The 21,885-nt window shown below is 43.0% G+C and overlaps 1 protein-coding gene across 1 annotated transcript in view; it reads left to right on the top strand.

The window, feature by feature from the left end:
• CNGA3 (cyclic nucleotide gated channel subunit alpha 3) overlaps positions 1–21,885 on the top strand; it is a 319,905-nt gene that overhangs the window by 230,170 nt on the left and 67,850 nt on the right. Inside the window, exon 4 of the mRNA XM_069204272.1 lies at positions 4,377–4,556. Coding sequence (XP_069060373.1) covers positions 4,377–4,556 — 180 coding nt within the window. The remainder of the gene's footprint in view (positions 1–4,376; positions 4,557–21,885) is intronic.

Genomic DNA, 21,885 nt, shown 5'->3' on the forward strand with positions numbered 1-21,885 from the left:
TGAAGTGCTCAGAGTCCTAGAGCCAACAGCGAGAGGTCAGAAAAACCAGGAGGAAGGAGGCAAAAAGACTGGGGATGACCCTGCGTAAGGCAAAAAGGTCAATGATATCTTATAGAATCATCACTAAAACAATGGTGCTGGAACAGTTTCAGGAGTGAGAGTGCTGGCCAGCGATATCAACTCACTAAAGACATAGGTTGTAAAAAATCAAAATGCTACTTAAAGAGCACTTTTATCTAGTGATGAACTCCCATTTAGTGCAAGGGGTGAAGTGTTGTGTGAAGTCCAATGGTGCATTTTGCAGCACATATTATTATCAAATATATGTGTAAAATGTGGAGTTCAGGTCACTAACCTGAAATCTGCGCTTGGATCAGAATTCCAACCTGCGCGAAATTACCACACTTTGTCCCAGCACAAATTGTGTCATACAAAATATAGCACAATGTGTTTGGGGAAATATTGCAATATTCTGAGTTTTGCAGCTCAGAATAGGGGTAAGCACGTTAATACCATGTTATCCCTCATTTTGATATTTACAATCCAGAATGGGTACATAATACCATCCCTGGTAAATACTGCTGTATTTATTGGGTGGGGTGCAACCTCTTCACATACCGTGGGTCTCACAATGAGCTCCACTGTTTCAATGTTGTGATATTTTTTGAACTACTTGAAAAGTTTTGTTTGTAAACTGAGAAGATGTTTTTATTTTCGTGTGTATTGTAAACCACTGGCAAAACCACTACCCTCATTTAACATCTAGTGATTGTGAGGGATTAGGGCAGTCAGTTCAGTCCACCTAACAATACTATACTACCAGTGCTTAATTTGTAAATAACAAGGTGTCGGTGCTCAAAGCTCTCCTCTTAAACATGCGGCTGCTGTAATTAAATGTGGGAACACGGAATATTGAGGTAGCATAATCCTGAAGCCAGCTCGGGCCACTTCATTTAATTTAAAGCCTCTCCCTGCCACTTCAGCTCACTCTAGCAGCTTTCTGCTCTGTCCGATTGTGACGCTTTTTCGTTTTTCTCTTCCTCCGTCTTTCCCATATGTGCCTTTTGCCCGCAGCAAATGCTTGAGGACGAAGAATAAGCGCCGGCCCTCAACAATAAGTGCTGGTGCTCAGCACCGGCAACAACAAGCACTAATTAAGCATTGTATACTACACATAAGAACTGGCTGTCTCTACAGTGTCGGACAAACACAGTGAAAAGAGGGTACATAGGAGGTGTTAGACTTGCCATCCTTGGCGTGGTCTCCCCTATCTTTTTTGCCTCTGTTTCCCAGGTTGTTGATGTATGCTGGAATCTGTTTTGATGTTTTTGTTACTCTGGGCAGTTTACCACTGCTATCCAGTGCTAAAGTGAAAGTGCTTCTATGTAAAATGTATGTGTAATTGACTTTCCGTGATTGGCATATTTGATTTACTATTTGATTTACTAGTAAGTCCCTAGTACAGTGCACTAGAGGCCCCAGGGATTGTAAATCAAATGCTACTAGTGGGCCTGCAGCACTGGTTGTGCCACCTACATTAGTAACCCTTAAACATGGCTCAAATCTGTCACTGTAATGTCTGTGTGTGCAGTTTTAAACTGCCAAGTCGACTTGGCAAGTGTACCCATTTGCCAGGCCTAAACCTTCCCTTATTATACATGTAAGGCACCCCTAAGGTAGGCCCTAGGTAGCCCCATGGGCAAGGTGCAGTGTATGTGAATGGTGGGACATGTACTTATGTGGTTTACATGTCCTGACGGTGAAATACTACCAAATTCGTTTTTCAGTGTTGCAACGCCTATCTCTCTCATAGATTAACATGGGGGCTGCCTCTAAATATTATTAAAGTGCAGATTCCCTTTGGGAGCAGAAAGAAATGTGGAGTTTAGGGTCTCTGAACTCACAATTTAAAAATACATCTTTTAGTAAAGTTTGTTTTTAGATTGTGCGTTTGAAAATGCCACTTTTAGAAAGTAGGCATTTTCTTGCTTAAACCATTCTGCGACTCTGCTTGTTTGTGGATTCCCTGTCTGGGTCAATTTAACAGTTGGGCTGTTTACACCTCTCCCCTAGAGAGTGACACAAAGGGAGTTGGGGTGTAGCCTGCATATCCTGATGGGCCATCTGGTCTGAGGGGAGGAGTGGTCATTTACACCTAGAAGGGCTGTGCCTGCCCTCACACAATGCAGTCTCCAACCCCCTGGTGTGTGTCTGGGGCCTGGCCTGGGCAAGGCAGGATCTTGTAAACATCAGAGACTTCTCTTTGAAGTAGACCTACTTCAAAGGCAGAACGTGGTATAAGAAGAGCACCCTAAAAATCAAATTACTTCAGGAATCACGAGGAACTTCTGCCCGGGAGAAGAGCTGGCGAAGCTGGAGGAGGAGTACTGCCTCTTTGCCTTTGACTGTGCTTTGCTGGGTTGACCTGCACTAGCTTCTTCTGCCTGAGAGAGGACAAAGCCTGACTTTTGTGTGACTTCCCACTGGTGAAGAATCTCCAAGGGCTTGGTCTGATCTTGCCTCCTGGTGTTGAAGTCTCAGGGACAACAAAGAGTTCTCTCTGACAGCACTTGGGCTTTGTGCAGAGAGTCCTGCCTGCCAAGTGGTGCCCTACACTGTCTCTGGGCCCTTGAAAGGTGCAGCTGGTGGAAAAGACAGAAATCCACGCAAAGACCGCTGTGTGAGGAAACTTTTGATGCACCCCCCGCCTCGCAGTTGATAAACGACGCTCCGCTGGCCTCGCAGATAAAATCAACGCTCCTTCTGCATCGCGGCTGGAAGATCGATGCAATGTGACTTGAGGAACAACGGGCAACACCCGCAGCTGCTGCTGTGAACAACGCAAGCCCCCACGCAGCGCTGTTTCGTGGCACCATGTGACCGGATTTGTGCGCAACATCGCTGGGTGTGGAAAATCAACGCAAAGCCTGCTTGGACCCGAGGTGCCCGTCCGGATCGACGCATCGCCCTCTTGCAGGAGAGAAGAAAGGAGGAACGAAGCACATTCTCGCTAGCAGGTGAGAAATCGATGCATTGCTGGCCTTTTTTGACGCACACTCACCCGTGCGGCTTTATTTTGATGCTACCCAGGTACTTCTGTGAAATACCAGCGTTCTCACTGTTTTCTAAGGATTAAGACTTTTATTCTTTTTAAAGTTCATAACTTGACTTGTGTATGTCAGTGTTTTGTTGTTTTGCTCAGGTGTTGTTTAGATAAATATTACCTATTGTGTTGTGTCATTGTGCAGTGTTTTCACTGAGTTACTGTGTGTGTTGGTACAAATACTTTACACATTGCTTATGAAGTTAAGCCTGCCTGCTAGTGCCAGGCTACCAAGGGGGTGGGCAGTGGTTAGCTGAGGGCGATTCTCCCTTACCCTGACTAGAGTGAGGGTCCTTGCTTGGACAGGGGGTAACCAACCAAAGACCCCATTTCTAACAGGAGGGGAACTAACTTAGTTTAGGATGAAAACCCTCATCCATACATTGGGCGGCATGCTTAATCATTGGGCCCCTTCTAGCACATTCCCATAGGACATCTAGGGTGCAAACTTCTACCCAATTAGTGTTTTTTGTGAAGATTATGGGGAATCTTTTGATGGCTTTATCAATGCATACTGTAGCAAATGTGGAGAGAAAAAAGACTGACTTTACCAATATGGTATGGACTAGGCCCACACATATTAGAGTTTTGGGATAGAGTAGTAACTACACTCAGAATAGTTGCTGGTAATTTAATTGAAAAAAAAACCTATAAAGCTCGTTGACTATATCCCCTTTGAGGAGAACAAATAAAATGAAAAGAAAATTCCTGTCATTTGGTACTGTGTTGGCGAAAAGTAGAATATCACTTAATTGGAAAAGCGATTGGCCACCTGCTTATGCTAGCTGGAAGAGAGATTTATTGGAATGGGCAGTGGCGGTGGAAATCCATATGAGAACAACACACACGGACGAGAAGGTGTCAGATGATTTAATGGAATGAGCGGAGATGTTGAGGCTTATTACAGATACCCAGACACTCCCCCGCCCTGAACTTTGTAGGCTGATTCGGTTAATGCTACTTGAAAAGACTGATGAACTACTGAATACAGTGAGTTAGAGGCAACTTACACACATAGGAAAATTTGGAGAGGTTGGGATCTGACTAGGCGACTTTGAGGAGTTTGGATGAACCGAATGATATGTTAGGTTTATTTTTATGATTTCCTAAAACTTAGTTAAAAAAAAAAATACATATATATAAAATCAAAATAAATATGACACACTGCAGAAAATAAACATATGAGTGGAAAAATAGGAGCAGGTCAGGATCAAAAGCAGGCAATGTGATTTATCTTTCTATTCATGCTCACTTGTTCTTTTTTTTTGCACAGGTTATCACGGTTTGTCATGTCATTGAGAGGCTGGGCTGCGAAGCGCTTGCATCTTGAAGATCAGAGACCGGATTCCTTCTTGGAACGATTTCGGGGGCCAGAGCTGAAGGAGGTTTCCAGCAGAGGCAGCAATGCACAATCAGTTTTGGGCAACCAAGAGAAATTGGGCAAAGAAAAAACGTAAGTTGAATGCCGATTACTGTCACTCTGTTGAACTGCAACGGTGACTTACTAGTAGTCTCTTTCACCTGTCCTATGTTTTCATTTTCTTTCTGAAATGGCGAAAACGAGCGGCGGTGGGGGGGGGAGGGGGGTGGGGGGGGGGTTCTGGCTACGGCACTATTCTTCTGTCTGTGCTACAATGCATTCGCCACAGAAACAGAATGCATTTTGGCATCAAAATAAACTGCTTTAAACTCTCGTAAATATATGGTCCCACATAGCCCATGGACTTCCTTATTGTGATCCTGGTAAATGGAAGAAGTCCGTTCACTCGCTCACTCCTGCTACTGGACACTACATTTTTCAATTACACCTTTGGTTCTCACCATCTCTGCCACTATCCATCCCTCCCGCAGGTCCCCCTCCATCTCTTCTCAGCCTTGCAAGCCCCACTCTCCTCACTAACCCTCTCCACAGGAGTAGCACATCCGCCACCTCTTCTTCCTTACAAAAAGCCCTCTCCTTCACTTTCCTCTGGCTGCCCACCAATTCCTCCACCACCCCCTGCCTAGCAGGTCATTTTCACCAGTAGCGAGCCTTGTATGTTGTACTTGTTTTTGGTGGGAGTGATGCTGTGGCCTAAAAGTGCAGCAGCACTCCATTTTCTCCATTCTACCATGTGTGCAGCACTTTGCTGTGTAGAAGATCTGCAACATTGTAACCTAAAATACAGTTGTGCAAACCACTCAATGAGTTATGCTTGAAAGACTAGTTACCGGCAGGAAGAAAATACAACGGCGTAGCATCTTCACTAGATAATTGCTTAGCAGAGGTCTTGAGCTAGTCCTCCATAGTATAATGAAAATAGCACACATAGGAAAAGAACAGGAACTGAAGACCAGGGTAATAGAGGACTGGAGCTTTTTACTATTTATATAGTATTTTTCATTACCACTGAGAATCTCAAAAGCTGTCCAATATGACATACTTTCTAATACAAATCTGTTCCTAATAGTCGGCTAAACAATGCCAAACGCTCTTTCTCGTTTTACTATGTTACTTTTCAGTCCCACTGTCTACCAAGACAACTTTATTGGTGTGTAATTTACACTGCCATTTTTGGTCAGTACGTTCATCATCAGCATTAGATTGGTATTGTTAAAGCAATAGGTTCTTTATGTTCCTCATACTACAATAGTTTTATTTATGTGCAGTTCATTTCATTTTAATTTCACCTGTAACAATGTTAGGTTTGAGCTAAACATGATTTATTAAATACCCATTGCAAGAAATTGGGCTAGTAGTTGAGATGTGAGAGCCCTACTCAAGTAATAAACACAATCCTTGTCAGGGTGAATCACAAAAGTCACTTAGTAAGCCTGTGCTTAACCCTTTGGTATCTCGCCACAAAAGCAGTCAGACTTAACTTAGAAGCAATGTGTAAAATATTTATGCAGCACTCAAAAAGTAATAAAGTGAAAACCCAACCCAAGTAGAATCTAAAACCATTTTTTAAAGAAAAATATATGATAAAGTGTAATAAAAAAGGACAGCCCCCAAAAAAACAATAACTAGGACAGTGGTTATGAATCTTTAAAGTTAAGGTGAAAATAGCACCAAACAGCACAAAGCGCTACTAGCGGGTATCTGGTTGCACTGCACCAGCTCAAATCACAAGTTCATGCTGACTACAAAGGAGCGTGGGTCTATTCATGGGCCTGGTATGTCCCAGTGGAATTTTACCTTCTCAAAGTCCGAGTCCATGTGAGGAGCCTCAGCTGGAGTTTCGGGTTGGCAGGGGCCGCCAGGAGTAGGAGTTTGTTGTCGACGTGAAGAGCAGTTGTCGCTAGAGCTTTGTATTAAAAGGGAAACCTGGGGCACTTGCTGTTTGGCATGAAGAGCTTGTTCCCATTAGAGCTTTTCATTGGCGGGAGACATGGTGACCGTTGCTGACTCGAGGAGCCTTCTCCTGGACTTGAAGAGCCCCAAACATCTGATTTTCTGCTTTAACTTGTTTAGGGGTGGAAAGAGTACACTCATATGCCAGTCAAGAGTCCAGGACCTGGGGGAACACCACTTAAGCATCAGGAGTCACTCCAGCAGAGGCCAGCAACAGGGCTGATAGAGTACCAGTTGGTGCTAGTCAGCTGGGCAACTGGCTGGAAGGCCTCTGGAAGCTTGTTGTGTCCCTAAAACTCAAATCGGAGGTCAGCCAGCAGACCCTCAGGGTCACTTCTGGAGAGGCTGGGTTCAAGGAAATGAGATCCAGTCTTCCTTCTTCAGGCAGCAGGGCAGTCCTTCTGAATCTTCTGCAGGTCCTGGAATGTTCTAATGAGAGATTCTGAAGTTGCCACATCTGAATCTAGTGATAGGCTCTGTGTGGGGGTAAATCCCTGGCCTACTCCTAAACAGGTTCTGGTCATTTCTTCCACTTACTCTGAGTTTGGCTCCAGTCTGTCTAGGCAAAGGAAATCCTGGTGTTGGTCTCTTTATGTGTGCTGCAGACAGGGTCTTTGAGGAGCAGGACACAACTCCTGTCAAGCCATCCTACCAGAAAGAGCCAATCCATTCACACCTACGTCTCTTTTGTCCTCATGTCTTGAAGGATTACACAACAAACAACAGGAGAGTCATTCACAGTCATGTGACCCTGGACACTGGCATATAGTCACATTTGGTCACTTAACATCCAAGTTTACCATTAAAGAGGATTATAAATTACATTTCAAATGTGTGGAAGAAGCATTTTTGTATCTGTTCGAAAAACTGAAGTTATCATTTATTATGTGTAATAAAGTACCCCTTAGTTAGTCCATAGAAGAGATAGCCTTACAAAAGTGAAAAACGACCTAAGGAGTTTTTCACTGCCAGGAAATGTAAAACTTAAGTACACATGTCCTATGAGCCTCTAGGGCCTACATTAGGGGTGACTTACAAGTATTATTAAAAATAAAGGTTTACGCCTGTCAAATAGTTTATTTTGCTAGTTTGAAATGGCAGTTTAAAACTGCACTACAGATTGCAGTGGCAGACCTGAGACATGTTATACAGTGCTACTTTAGTGGGTGGTACAATGAGTGCTGCTGCCCACTAGTAACATTTAATTTATCGGGCCCCGGCTACATGCAATGCCATTTACTAGGGACTTGAAAGTAAATCCAATGTGCCAAGTAGGTGTATTCCAAATTTACCATGTTTAAGGGGGAGGGAGCACAAGCACTTTACCTTTGGTTAGCAGTTGTAAAGTGCACAGAGTCCTAAAGCCAACAAAAACAATTTAAGAAAAACATTGCGGAGGGATTGAAGGCAAAACGTAGGGGGACAGGTAAACTGGGGTGTAATAACAGGGGATTACTGGCGCTCAGGATACTAATTGGCCAAATATATCATTAGGGGTTGCCTACACAAGGGAAAACACCCATCCCTCGAAGGTTCAAAATAAACCCAACAATAATTAACACAAAGTGAGGCCCCCCTCGCCGAAATATTTTTCTATTCACAAATTAAGTAAGTCAAAAATCAGGTGAGTAAAGTTCACATCAAGTAAGTCAAAATTCAAGTCAGTAAAGTTCAAAGGAATACAATCTACAAATTTCACGTAAATCAATATAAAGTCCAATCCAGTCCAGAAGTTTATTAGATCACTTCTTCAAATTTACAGCATCATCCATGGAAATACACTCCGAGCCAACACGTGTTTCATCATGGGGAAGTCCTCTAGTCCCCAACAACTTCTTCAGGGCTCTATATTATAAATAAATAATTGGTATTAGAAACCAAAATGCTCAAACTGTATGATGCAAAGTATAGTATATAAAAAAGGTCCCCTTCAAGCTCAAAGAAAGCAAATCCCCAAGATGCGCGAGAGGAAAAGTGATCCTATTAGTAATAATAAATAATCCCAAATTATATGATTCAAAAAAGCAAACCTACATCAATGATCCCCCAAGTCACCACGTAAAGATAGTAAAAGTGCTACCAGTCACCAGATGAATTGCATGTTCACAAATAATTACAATCACATATGTCAATGTGGCCCACTCCTTCGTTCACCAAAAAAATCCTCTGTGCTAATATCAAAACACCCTATGAGCACTCACCAAACATTAAATCAAGTGAAATGTTAGTGAAAAGCCACAAATAATCTGTACTGGAAAGCATTGTCTCCTGATCATACCTTATAAGCTCCCAATTCCAAATAGTTTTAAGTTACTTCAAAAAGTAGGTATTGTTCCTAATATGACTGCTCAGTGCAAAACAACATACCTATTTAAACAAAGAAGAGCACAACATTCAACTAAATATATCACGAATGACCCCAAATCCGATTACACACCAATAAGTTAAAATTATATATCTTACATCAAATTCCTTGATTGTTGTATGCTCAGTATTTGAAAAGCTGTTTCATTCAAAGCTATAAATAAATAAAAATGTAGAGTCTGTAATCCATGTTAACCATTACTCTAAATTTCAAAGGCCAAAACAGTTAAAAAAAAAAAAAAACATTGTCCCCTGCTTCCTTACCTATTAGACTGCAAACGATCCAAATACGGCGTCTAAACGCTAGGAAAACGCCATGTTGCGAGTACGCACAAGCGCGCCTCAATACATTTCCGGGAGCGCGAGATCACCTCGCGCGATCAACATAGAAGACGGACTGTAGTCCGTTACTAAAACAAAACGACGTTGCGAAATGCAGCGCCATACTGCGAGTTCATACATCATCAATTTCACGCACAGGGGCTAAAAAAAAGGGGGGCTTCCGGACATCTAATAACAATATATCTTCAAACAAAAAAGACTGGAGATCATTAGTTAGTAAAAAACGCAACTATATAATACCAGTGCGTCTACAATAACCGAGTTTTAGAAAATAAAAAAATGCTCATATCTTGTACATACAAGTGTACAGTACCTCAATCATACAAACTAATTAGCACTCACTGTAACAATTAACAATTATTTCTCAATTTGAAAAGGAAACAACTCACATGAAATACCAACCACTATTAAGCATATTAACTGCTCTAGGCTATATCACCAAATAGTTCCAAAGCACCTGTAAATATTAGCACATGTCGTCGTCCTAGTTATAATCAGGGCACCCATCTTGAAATCAAGTGAACAAGAGAAAACAACAAATTGAAAGAGCGAAAATAGAAGTAAGATAATTAATGGTCAATTACACTATGAAACCCTTAAATTTCCATATATTATCCACTGATAGAGTAGTATTAAAGTGTGAGAATTTTGGTTAATAATTACAATATTTGTACACATAAATTGAAATATGAAACAAACGTATCCATGTATTTTAAACATAAAATTGACTGGTGATTATCACATTTGTATTAACTTCGATCACCCAAAAAGAACTCCAACTCCCTGTCAGAGTTAAGGCCCGATTCCACAGCCTTTAATTTCATTATCCATGTTGCCTCTTTCCTACGTAACATTAGTTCTCTATTTCCCCCTCTCGGGTTGCGGGGAACATGTTCTAGTCCAAAAAATTCAAAATTCTTATGAATTGATTGTGAGTTACAGGATAAAATATGAGCAACTATTGGATATCTTACATCACCATTCTTAAGCATCCGAATATGTTCACCAATTCTAGCCTTCAGTGGGCGTATTGTGCTTCCTACATAAAAACGAGTACATTTGCATTGTATTATGTAAACAACATGAGTGGTGTTACAATTAATCATAGTACAAATTTTGTAAACTTTCCCTTTCAAAGAGAATTCTTTAATCCCATGGCATGCCCAACGACATGCTCCACAATTACCACATTTGAAAAAACCCATCGTTTGTGCAGGTAGCCAAGTTTTGTTGGGAGACACAGTAGTAAAACTGAGGCTCAAAATATTTCTTAAGGTTCTTCCTTTACGGTATGTAGTGGGTATTCTTTCTGGTATTTAATTTTTAATTGACTCATCCTGTGATAATAAATGCCAATGTTTAGCCACGAACTTAACCAAAATCAAAGAAGCATCATTAAAATCTGTTATAAGACGTACCTTATTAGATTCATCTAACATGTTCTTACGATTTCTGGTTCTCAAGGTATCAATCCTGTTAACATTTCTACTTCTTAATTGTGCCTTCTTGATCACTTTTTTAGAGTAGCCACGTGCTCTAAATCTTCTACCCATATCATTCACATGATACAAGAATTCATCATCCAAACTGCAATTTTGTCGTGCCCTCACCATTTCACCAAAGGGAATAGAAGCTATTTGATGTTGCAGGTGTGCACTCGCAGCATGTAAAATAGAGTTACAAGCTGTGACTTTCCGGAAAAGTCTACTTTGGATTTTATTATCTGCAATAAAGACCTCTACGTCTAAAAATACAATCTTCTCCGCACTGTACTGGTATGTAAATTCAACATTCATGGTGTTGGAGTTTAAAAAAGTGCAAAATTCCAACAATTTTTGTTCTCCACCAGTCCAAATCAGGAAGCAATCGTCTATAAATCTGCCCCAAAACAGAATATCGGTTTGCCACTGAGTGGATTCAGAGCCCCAAACCCATATGTGTTCGAACCAGCCCATGAACAGATTCGCATAGGAAGGAGAGAATTTGGAGCCCATTGCAACACCCCGTTTTTGTCTAAACCAGTCGTTATTAAATAGAAAGAAGTTGTTAGTAAGAATTAAATCAATCATTTCAATTATCATTACAGTATGTTGCCAAAGGCTTGCTGATCTTTTAGTTAGAAAAAAACGAATAGCTTCCAATCCTAACTCGTGTTTAATGCAAGTATACAGGGATACTACATCAAGTGTGACTAACAACATATTCCTATCCCATTCCACATCATTTAAAATACTAAGAATATGAGTTGTATCCTTAATGAAAGATGGGAGATTACATACTATTGGTTGTAAAAAGCAATCTACAAATTCAGAAAGTCTTTCAGTTGGACCTTGTAAACCCGAGACAATCGGTCTACCTGGTGGAAAAGGCAGACCCTTATGAACCTTGGGTAGTGTGTACAGACATGGATATCTTGGATGAGTAACCTTTAAGTATAAATATTCATCTCTATTCAATAACCCCTCTTGTTGCCATATACATAGTTTTTTATTGATCAAATCAACCAAGTTGGGGATGGGGTTGCCAGTAACTCTCTCGTAGCATGCCAGATCATTTAGTTGTGATCAAAAATTTTGACGCACATTCGGCGCAAAGAGAGTATAAATATGCCCCTTAGTGTTTTGTGAGGTTTTCAATCAGATGTCAGAAGGCCTTGATAGGTTGCACATCACTGAATGTTCTGGGTCCTCCTTATCTATGGGACCAGTTGCAGCACCACATTTATCCCAGATTCTGCATGCTGTTGTCACACTTATTGTGATGGTTTTAATTAATTTTTAAACATTTGACCTCGGGATGTTGTTTCTAACCTTGGACAACTCTAACGATTCATAACTGAATACCATTAGTGTTCAGCAGCATATATGCAATTATCTTGGAATCCATGCGAGACACTATTCTTCTGCACAGCCATACCCCTAGTGACCATCTCTCTCTGCACCTACTTTGTTTTATTATAGTGCCACCATTTTTTAATCATGTCAATATATCCACATTCCTTAAATAAAGAGATGGAATATTATATGTTATTGTTATTTTTATTGTTGTCTTTGTTGTTAGTAGTATCATTATTATATTTATTGTAGCTTGTTAATTTAACCCCTTCGCTGCCAGGCCTTTTCCCCTCCTGTGCTGAGCCTTTTTTGGGCTATTTGGGGCAGTTCGCGCTTAGGCCCTCATAACTTTTTGTTCACATAAGCTACCCATGCCAAATTTGCGTCCTTTTTTTCCAACATCCTAGGGATTCTAGAGGTACCCAGACTTTGTGGGTTCCCCTGAAGGAGACCAAGAAATTAGCCAAAATACAGTGAAAATTTTGATTTAAAAATAAAAATGGGAAAAAAGGGCTGCAGAAGGCAGCTTGTGTTTTTTTCCATGAAAATGGCATCAACAAAGGGTTTGTGGTGGCAAGGTCACCATCTTTCCAGCTTCCAGGAACAGGCAGACTTGAATTGGAAAACCCAATTTTTCAATACAATTTTGACATTTTACTGGGACATACCCCATTTTTACTATTTTTTGTGCTTTCAGCCTCCTTCCAGTTAGTGGCCAAAATGGGTGAGAAACCAATGCTGGATCCCAGAAAGCTAAACATTTCTGACAAGAAGACAAAATTCTAAATTCAGCAAGGGGTCATTTGTGTAGATCCTACCAGTGTTTCCTACAGAAAATAACAGCTGAAATAAAAACATATTGAAATTGAGGTGAAAAAAACAGCAATTTTTCTCCACGTTTTACTCTGTAACATTTTCCTGCGATGTCAGATTTTTGAAAGCAATATACCGTTACGTCAGCTGGACTCCTCTGGTTGCTGGGATATATAGGGCTTGTAGGTTCATCAAGAACTCTAGGTAGCCAGAGCCAATAAATGAGCTGCACCTTGCAATGGGCTTTTATTCTATACCGGGTATACAGCAATTCATTTGCTGAAATATAAAAAGTGAAAAATAGGTATCAAGAAAACCTTTGTATTTCCAAAATGGCCACAAGATAAGGTGTTGAGAAGCAGCGGTTATTTGCACATCTCCGAATTCCGGGGTGCCCATACTAGCATGTGAATTACAGGGCATTTCTCAAATAGACATCTTTTTTACACACTGCCTTACATTTGGAAGGAAAAAATGTAGAGAAAGACAAGGGGCAATAACACTTGTTTTGCTATTCTGTTTCCCCCTAAGTCTCCCGATAGAAATGGTACCTCACTTGTGTGGGTAGGCCTAGCGCCCACGAAAGGAAAGGGCTCAAAACACGACGTGGACACATCACATTTTTTCACAGAAAACAGGTGTTTTTTGCAAAGTGCCTACCTGTGGATTTTGGCCTCTAACTCAGTCGGCACCTGGGGAAACCTAGCAAACCAGCGCATTTTCGAAAACTAGACACCTTAAGGGAATCCAACATGGGGTGACCTGTGGGGATCTGACCAGGTTCTGTTACCCAGAATCCTTTGCAGACCTCAAAATTTGACCAAAAAAACACTTTTTCCTCTCATTTCGGTGACAGAAAGTTCTGGAATCTCAGAGGAGCCACAAATTTCCTTCCACCCAGCGTTCCCCCAAGTCACCCAATAAAAATGGTACCTCACTTGTGTGGGTAGGCCTAGCGCCCACGAAAGGAAATGGCTCAAAACACAACGTGGACACCACACATTTTTTCACAGAAAACAGAGGTGTTTTTTACAAAGTGCCTACCTGTGGATTTTGGGCTCTAGCTCAGCCGGCACCTGGGGAAACCTAGCAAACCAGCACATTTTTGAAAATTAGGCACCTAGGGGAATCCAAGATGGGGTGACTTGTGGGTCTCTGACCAGGTTCTGTTACCCAGAATCCTTTGAAAACCTCAAAAATTGACCAAAGAAACACTTTTTCCTCTCATTTCGGTGACAGAAAGTTCGGGAATCTGAGAGGAGCCACAAATTTCCTTCCACCCAGCGTTCCCCCAAGTCTCCCGATAAAAATGGTACCTCACTTGTGTGGGTAGGTCTAGCGCCCACGAAAGGAAATGGCCCAAAGCACAACGTGGACACATCACATTTTTTCACAGAAAACAGAGGTGTTTTTTACAAAGTGCCTACCTGTGGATTTTGGCCTCTAGCTCAGCCGGCACCTGGGGAGACCTAGCAAACCAGCACATTTTTGAAAACTAGACACCTAGGGGAATCCAAGATGGGGTGGCTTGTGGGGCTCTGACCAGGTTCTGTTACCCAGAATCCTTTGCAAATGTCAAAATTTGACCAAAAAAACACTTTTTCCTCTCATTTCGGTGACAGAAAGTTCTGGAATCTGAGAGGAGCCACACATTTCCTTCCACCCAGCGTTCCCCCAAGCCTCCCGATAAAAATGGTACCTCACTTGTGTGGGTAGGCCTAGCGCCCACGAAAGGAAATGGCCCAAAACACAATGTGGACACATCACATTTTTTCACAGAAAACAGAGGTGTTTTTTTACAAAGTGCCTACCTGTGGATTTTGGCCTCTAGCTCAGCCGGCACCTGGGGAAACCTAGCAAACCAGCACATTTTTTAAAACTAGACACCTAGGGGAATCCAAGATGGGGTGACTTGTGGGGCTCTGACCAGGTTCTGTTACCCAGAATCCTTTGCAAACCTCAAAATTTGACCCAAAAAACACTTATTCCTCTCATTTCGGTGACAGAAAGTTCTGGAATCTGAGAGGAGCCACACATTTCCTTCCACACAGCATTCCCCCACGTCTCCTGATAAAAATGGTACCTCACATGTGTGGGTAGGCTTAGCGCCCACAAAAGGAAATGCCCCAAAACAATATCTGGACGCATCAAAGTAATCAAATACTAAACTACCTGTTTTTGCAGGGGGGCACCTGCGTTTTTGGTCCTGCGCTCAGCAGCCTTCTAGGGAAACCTACCAAACCCAGACATTTCTGAAAACTAGACACCCGAGGGAGTACAGTGAGGTGTGACTTGCTTGGATCCCCAATGTTTTCTTACCCAGAATCCTCAGCAAACCTAAAATTTAGCTAAAAAAATCACATTTTTCCAACGTTTCTGTGTGGGATCACTGCACTGGGACACATTTCATACCACCCAATGTTCCCCTCAGTCTTCCGGTAAAAATGATACCTCATTTGTGTAGGTGGGCCAAGTGCTTGTGAAAGGGAAGAGCCGAAAACATGTCGATATTGAGGGAGAACAAAAGTTTGCAAAAAACAAATTTTTAGGCTGACAAGTGCAGCAGAATTTTTATCGGTATAGATGAGACAATGCTGGGTGGTTGGAATTTTGTGGATTCCTGCAGATTCCAGAAGGTTCAATCACAAAAACGTGGGAAAAATGTGTGATTTCCAGCAAAGTTGGAGGTTTGCAGGGGATTGTGGGTACAAAAATGGTGCAGGGTGCATGTGAAACACACCACCCTGGAATCACCCAGATTTTTAGTATTCAGATGTGTCTAGGTCTTGCCGATTTTTCTACATGGCAGCGTCCCAAAGTCCATAAAGTGCAGCTCTCACCATTCCTATTGGGACGATTTTGAGAGTAAGCCAAGTTCTCATGGCCAAATGTAAAACTAAAACCCAAAATAATCAAATGTCTTCTTGCTTGCTGTGGGATAAGATGTTTTAGAGTGCGGGGGAGAGCTGAAAGACTGTTACCCCCTTCAGTTGAGGTGGGGGGCGTAACCTGGCCCATATTGGTTGGTAGCCACCACCCCAATTCTTTTTGTTTTTTTAAAAAATTCCCTGGCATCTAGTAGACTTTCTGCCCCCCTGGGGTGTGGATCAGGGGTAATTGCCCCATCTGCCCACTGGTGGGCAGAACAACTTTGGCCCTATTTATTTGGGGTGGGGGTATGGCCATACCCCCACCCTCTTATTTTTGAAAAAAAAAAACTTCCTTGGCCTCTGGTGGGCTTTCTGCCCCCCCTTGGGGGCAGATGGGCCTTCCAAAAATAGGCCCATCTGCCTCCCAATGGGGGGCAGATATGGCCAACAGTAATGTGCCCCCATGGGGAGCGACCCTTACCCAAGGGGCTGCCCCCCTAAAGAAAACAGACGCATACACACACACCAATCCCTGGTGCCTAAGTGGTTTCTGCCCCCATGGGGGCAGATTGGCCTAACAAAAATCGGCCGATCTGCCCCCAAGGGGGGCAGAAATGGTCTAAATACAATTTGCCCCCCAGGGGAGCGACCCTTGCCTAATGGGTCGTTACCCATCTCTAAAAAAACAAACAAACAAAAAAACACAAAACAAAAATGTGCCCTGGCGCCTAGAGGTTTCTGCCCCCACTCGGGGCAGATCGGCCTAATAACAATAGGCCGATGTGCCACCAGGGGGGCAGAAATGGCCTAAAATAAGTTTGACCCCCCACCCCCCTGACCTCCCCTGGGGAGTGACCCTTGCCTACGGGGTCGCTCCCCTTGTGTGACATTGGCGCAAAAAAAAAAAGATCCCCGGTGTCTAGTTGTTTCAGCTCCCCTTGGGGAAGATTGACCTAAAATTGGACGATCTGCCCCTGAGGGGGGCAGAAATGGCCTAAAATAAATTTGCCCCCCAGGGGAACGACCCTTGCCTTTCGTGAAATTCACAAAAAAAAAAAAAACTCCCTGGTGTCTAATGGTTTCTGTCCCCCTTGGGGGCAGATTGGCCTCATAAAAATAGGCCAATCCGGGCAGAAATGGCCTAAATATAATTTGCCCCCTAGGGGAGCGACCCTTGCCTAAGGGGTTGCTCCCCACCTCTAAAAACAAAACAAAAATAAAAAAAATGATCCCTGGTGCCTAGAGGTTTCTGCCCCCAGGGGGGGCCGAAAAGGCCTTAAAAAAATGCCCCCCCCTGGGAGCGACCCTTGCCCAAGGGGTCGCTCCCTCATTCCAATTTTATAAACATAAATAAATCCCTGGTGTCTAATGGGCGTTTTAGCAGCCGGATTGCTTGCAATCCGGCTGCTAAAACGCTCAGAGAGACTTTAAAGGGAAGGAAATTCCTTTCCTTCCCTTTGAAGCCTCTCCGGCCTCCTCCACGTGATCGGAAGAGAAATGCTTTTGCATTTCTCTTCCGTCAGCTTCCAGCGTGATGGGAGGGAGGGGTGTGGGGGTGGAAGGGGAAGGGGTTCCCCTTCCATCCCTGCCTTTTGGGGGGTGGAGGGGAAACCCCACAGAGGGAGAGCTAGCGTTCGCTCTGGGCTCTGTGCCCAGGACGTAATGGTTACGTCCTGGGCACACGAGCACTGTGCCTCAGGACGTAACCATTACGTCCTGGGCACAGAAGGGGTTAAAGGTTCATTTAAAGGTTTAAAACACTGTGATTTTTAGACACGTTCAGAGCGACATGGTTGAGTAGTGTTTTGTATCGCAATGGGGTTGTGGGGCAATTAGAATTCAATCATATAGCGGAGGACCCTAAACTTATATCAGTCAGTACCCCTAAAAGTATAGATTTATAAAACAGAACCATTCACTTTAAAAGAATTTCCCGAAATGGGTGTAGTTAAGTTCTGCCCTAAACCTTGGGTTGACTCAAAGATCTGCTTCCATATTTGGTTCAATTGAAGGTCTTTAGGTAATTGCATATATTGTTGCTGAGCGAAGAAAAATGATAGTCATGTCAGGGGTAGCAGTGTTTTTCACAGAAATCCTGGACCTCTTCCTCAGTATGCCTTGAGTAAAATGGAAAGAATCTTGAACTTCATTCATGTATTCATTCATCGTCAGCCTAGGAGTACCTTCAAGGCTCTTTGTGTGGCTGTGCAGCAGTAAGTTCAGGTAAATTCTGGCAGCCCGGTTTTGAAACCTCTGCTGTCTGTCAGTGAATTTCTCTGGGAGCCCAGTGAAGTTTATTTTAAAGGCATCTAAATGGGTCATCAATAGGGATCTTGTTATTTCTACTCAGTGGTCATTTTGAAGGAGTGGTAGAATCCTCCTAAGTAAGGAAAGCTTGAAAATGAATGCCATGACCACACTGTTGACCTAGGACGCAAAGGAGAGATCACAGTTGAATATTACTTCACCATTGCTTAATTTCAGTCCTGAAGACGGTGGTATTCACAGAATTGAGGGCCACTCAGATGAAGGCCGGTTGCATCTGGTTTTCTTCCAGCAATCAGAACCTCCATTATGACTGCATTTGAGCAAAGAAAGCTCTCTTTCAACCCAGGCAACATGTGGTTGTGGTACAGGCAGATTATAATGTTGATCTGGTTTGCAGGCTTGTTTTCTTCAGGCTCTATGCCAAATATGCGAGCAGATTTTGAAGAGCAATCAGGAATGCCACGACACATTGTGTAACGTTTATTGAACTGGTACAAATTCCAGTTGTTCTCTGAAGATGGATAAATAGAACGTGATCCAGTTCAGGTCAGAACCACAATTTCAGCCCTCTTCTGGAGTCTACACAACAGCATATCACAGTCAATGGTGTCAGAAGCTGCTGAGACATCAAGGTGTAAAGGAGTTAAATTCTTATTTTTACTGCAGATAGCAGCAGCTCTTCTTTGGAGATGACAAGGTCAGTTTTAGCAAACCTGGCAGACTGCGCCCGATTGCTGATGTGCATGATAGGGTTATATTTAACCAATATTTCAGATGCCGCAAATCCTGTCAAGGAATATTGGGAGAAAACAATTCCACCCCTCAATTCACAGAGGATAAAATAGGACAACAAATAAGGAATTTTTGGGGGGACCAGATATCACACATAAAAGACTCTCGATTAATAAGAAGAAAAACAACACTTTAGAATATGTTACCAGAAATCTAAGTTACAAACCACTTAATAAGCACAATTGTATATTGCACAGCAGTCATTGAAGCATTTCCTTGCACTTCTAAGGTAATCATGTGTCATTAGTTAATTGGTTAGCACTGCTTACATATTGTTTATGGGCTCAAGACAGCAGGTAGAGGTTAATGTTCAAGGACACAAAAGTCAAAACCTGTCCTGAACATCTGAAGGTTAAACTAAGCCATTATATCCTGCTACTATTTGGGAAGACATCATCATGGCATACCTTGGTTTATGAATGTGGTTATTTCTCTTCATTACGTGTCTTCCAAAACAAAACCCGACTTGGAGAACGAACCCGGATTAACATTTGCACCTCATGCACACACCAGAAATGCTGTGGTCAGGCTGTTTCTCTAAAATTGTGTTTACCAACACTAATTCCCTAACAGTGCTGTTTCGTCAAAACGCATTCAGTGATGCATGCATATGTATGTACTATTGAGACAGTGATAGTTCAGGTTGACTGAAGATCTGACAGTAGCCAAGGACAGTGTGATGCAAAACAAATGTACCTAGAAGGGGAGTGGATGCTTGAGTAGGCACCTGAGTGAACAGCAGAAGCCAGTGCCAGGACAGTTTCAATGAGGGGAGTGCAAGCAAGGAGCTGCCCTAAGATGTTCATACTGCTGAAGCACTGATCTGCCAAAAGATTGCATTAAACATTAAGACAGCTTTATTCCCTTCAACATGACAATGCTGAATGTCAATCTTTTTTGCCAGCATTGGTAGGATCAAAGTCTCATGCCAGCATTCCCATTATTGACCAGATGAGTTCAACATGGATTGCAGAAGCACGTTCTCACCTCACTGCACGACCGGCTACACAATATCAAATGAAATAAAAATATATCTTAGCATTTCTTAACAATTTTACATTTGAACTAGTCAACATATTCACAACTACACTGTTTTATGGCATTCTCAACCTCCCCCAAAGTCAACAACACTTCCTCGTGCGTAGTGGCCATGGGGGGAGTTTTAATTCTGTTTGGATGGATGAGTGTGTCTACCAAGCTTCAGTAGAGATGTTACAGCTAATGGGAGCTAGCACCTGGTTCAATTGTCTCATATCTTTAACGGTTGCCCAGAAAAGTTTACTATTCATATTGCCACCAAAACTAATAATCCCCATTGTTGGTTCAGTACCTCCTTCTTCCTGGGCATTGTGCCCTCATTATATTTCTTGCAAAGGGAAGCCACCTCCAAAGGTTTCCGTGGGTTAGCCACAAGGACCCTACATAGTTGACGATTAGCAACAGAACCACCTGGGTCTATTAACCTCGAGATAAGAGGGTCTCAGTAGCACTTTCCTAATGTTGGAGCAGAGCTGATTATGTGCTTTAACCACAGAATTTGCAATGTCATTCTCAGTCAGACAAGCCAGCACTAGATCCAAATTCTCATTCATCAAACTATCAAAAAGTTGACCCACTTTAGTCTCAGACCGTCGTAAGATGGTTCAAGATACGTGGCTCCACATTCACTACTGAATTTAGGCTTAGGTGAAAATGAAAGTGCAACCTCAATGGGGTTATGGTCCATGAAGTTTGAAACAACGATTTTACCATACAACAATATTTCCACCAAATTGGATGATATGAAAAAATTATCAATAGTGGAGGCACAGCCTTTACCTCTAAAGGTAGGTGGCAATTGTTCAGTTCTGGCAGCAATATCCATAACATTATTTAGGTCCTGCAATGCCAAGTAGGTCATCAACTCGGATCCCCTACTGCCAATGCTATCCTCAGCAAAGTTACAGTACTCTATAATAACTCTGCTTGGCATATCCAGAGAGTTGGCCTGTGGAATAAGCCTCGCATTAAAATCACCTGTTAGGCAGATACCTGCCAGTTGCTTTTTTTCTCCAACAGTAAGTTGTAGACAGGTGATACAATCAAATAAAATTGGAAATCTGGTGTTGGGGTGTGTTAATAAAATCATTGTTATAAAAATAATTAAATATAATGTCATACCCTTTTTATACCTCACTACCTTGAAGTTATCATTGTGTGATTCAATAAGCTGAACACAATCCCCTGCCAAAATGTTCACCCAAATAGCCAACCAACCTTACCCATGACCTTATTTGAAAGGAATTGCCGAGATATTATATCGCACAAATCCATCAATGGCTCAATTATCTATCACCCAGGATTCCTGGAACATTAGAATATCATATTGTCTGACAAAGGATAGCCAACCTGGTAGCATGATCTTAAATTTTAGGCAGGCCACATTCCAACTCAGGATTTTCAGCGCAGAAATGTTGTGTCCTAATACAATACCTAAACATGAGGGAGCCTCGGGTGTGGACTCTCTGTCTGGAGAAATAGAAACCTGTATAGCCCTATTGCTGGAATTGGACATCAGTCAATCTAGTCCATAGAGGTTAGCTAGAGTGAAGAATCTATTATGTTACGCAAAAATGGGGAGGGGGGCTTGGCGGGACACTTAGGGGGTCATTCTGACCCTGGCGGTAGACTACCGCCAGGGCCAACGACCGCGGATGCACCGCCAACAGGCTGGCGGTGCATCCATGGGCATTCTGACCGCGGCGGTACAGCCGCGGTCAGAAACGGAAAACCGGCGGTGTCCCGACGGTTTCCCGCTGCCCTGGGGAATCCTCCATGGCGGCGCTGCAGGCAGCGCCGCCATGGGGATTCCGACCCCCTTACCGCCAGCCTGGCGGTTTTGACCGCCAGAACCTGGCTGGCGGTAACGGGTGTCGCGGAGCCCCTGGGGGCCCCTGCAGTGCCCATGCCACTGGCATGGGCACTGCAGGGGCCCCCTAACAGGGCCCCACCAAGATTTTCAGTGTCTGCTAAGCAGACACTGAAAATCGCGACGGGTGCAACTGCACCCGTCGCACCCCTTCCACTCCGCCGGCTCCATTCGGAGCTGGCATCCTCATGGAAGGGGGTTTCCCGCTGGGCTGGCGGGCGGCCTTCTGGCGGTCGCCCGCCAGCCCAGCGGGAAAC

Source organism: Pleurodeles waltl, chromosome 8 (genome assembly GCF_031143425.1).
Source record: "Pleurodeles waltl isolate 20211129_DDA chromosome 8, aPleWal1.hap1.20221129, whole genome shotgun sequence".
In the NCBI taxonomy this organism is placed as follows: domain Eukaryota; kingdom Metazoa; phylum Chordata; class Amphibia; order Caudata; family Salamandridae; genus Pleurodeles; species Pleurodeles waltl.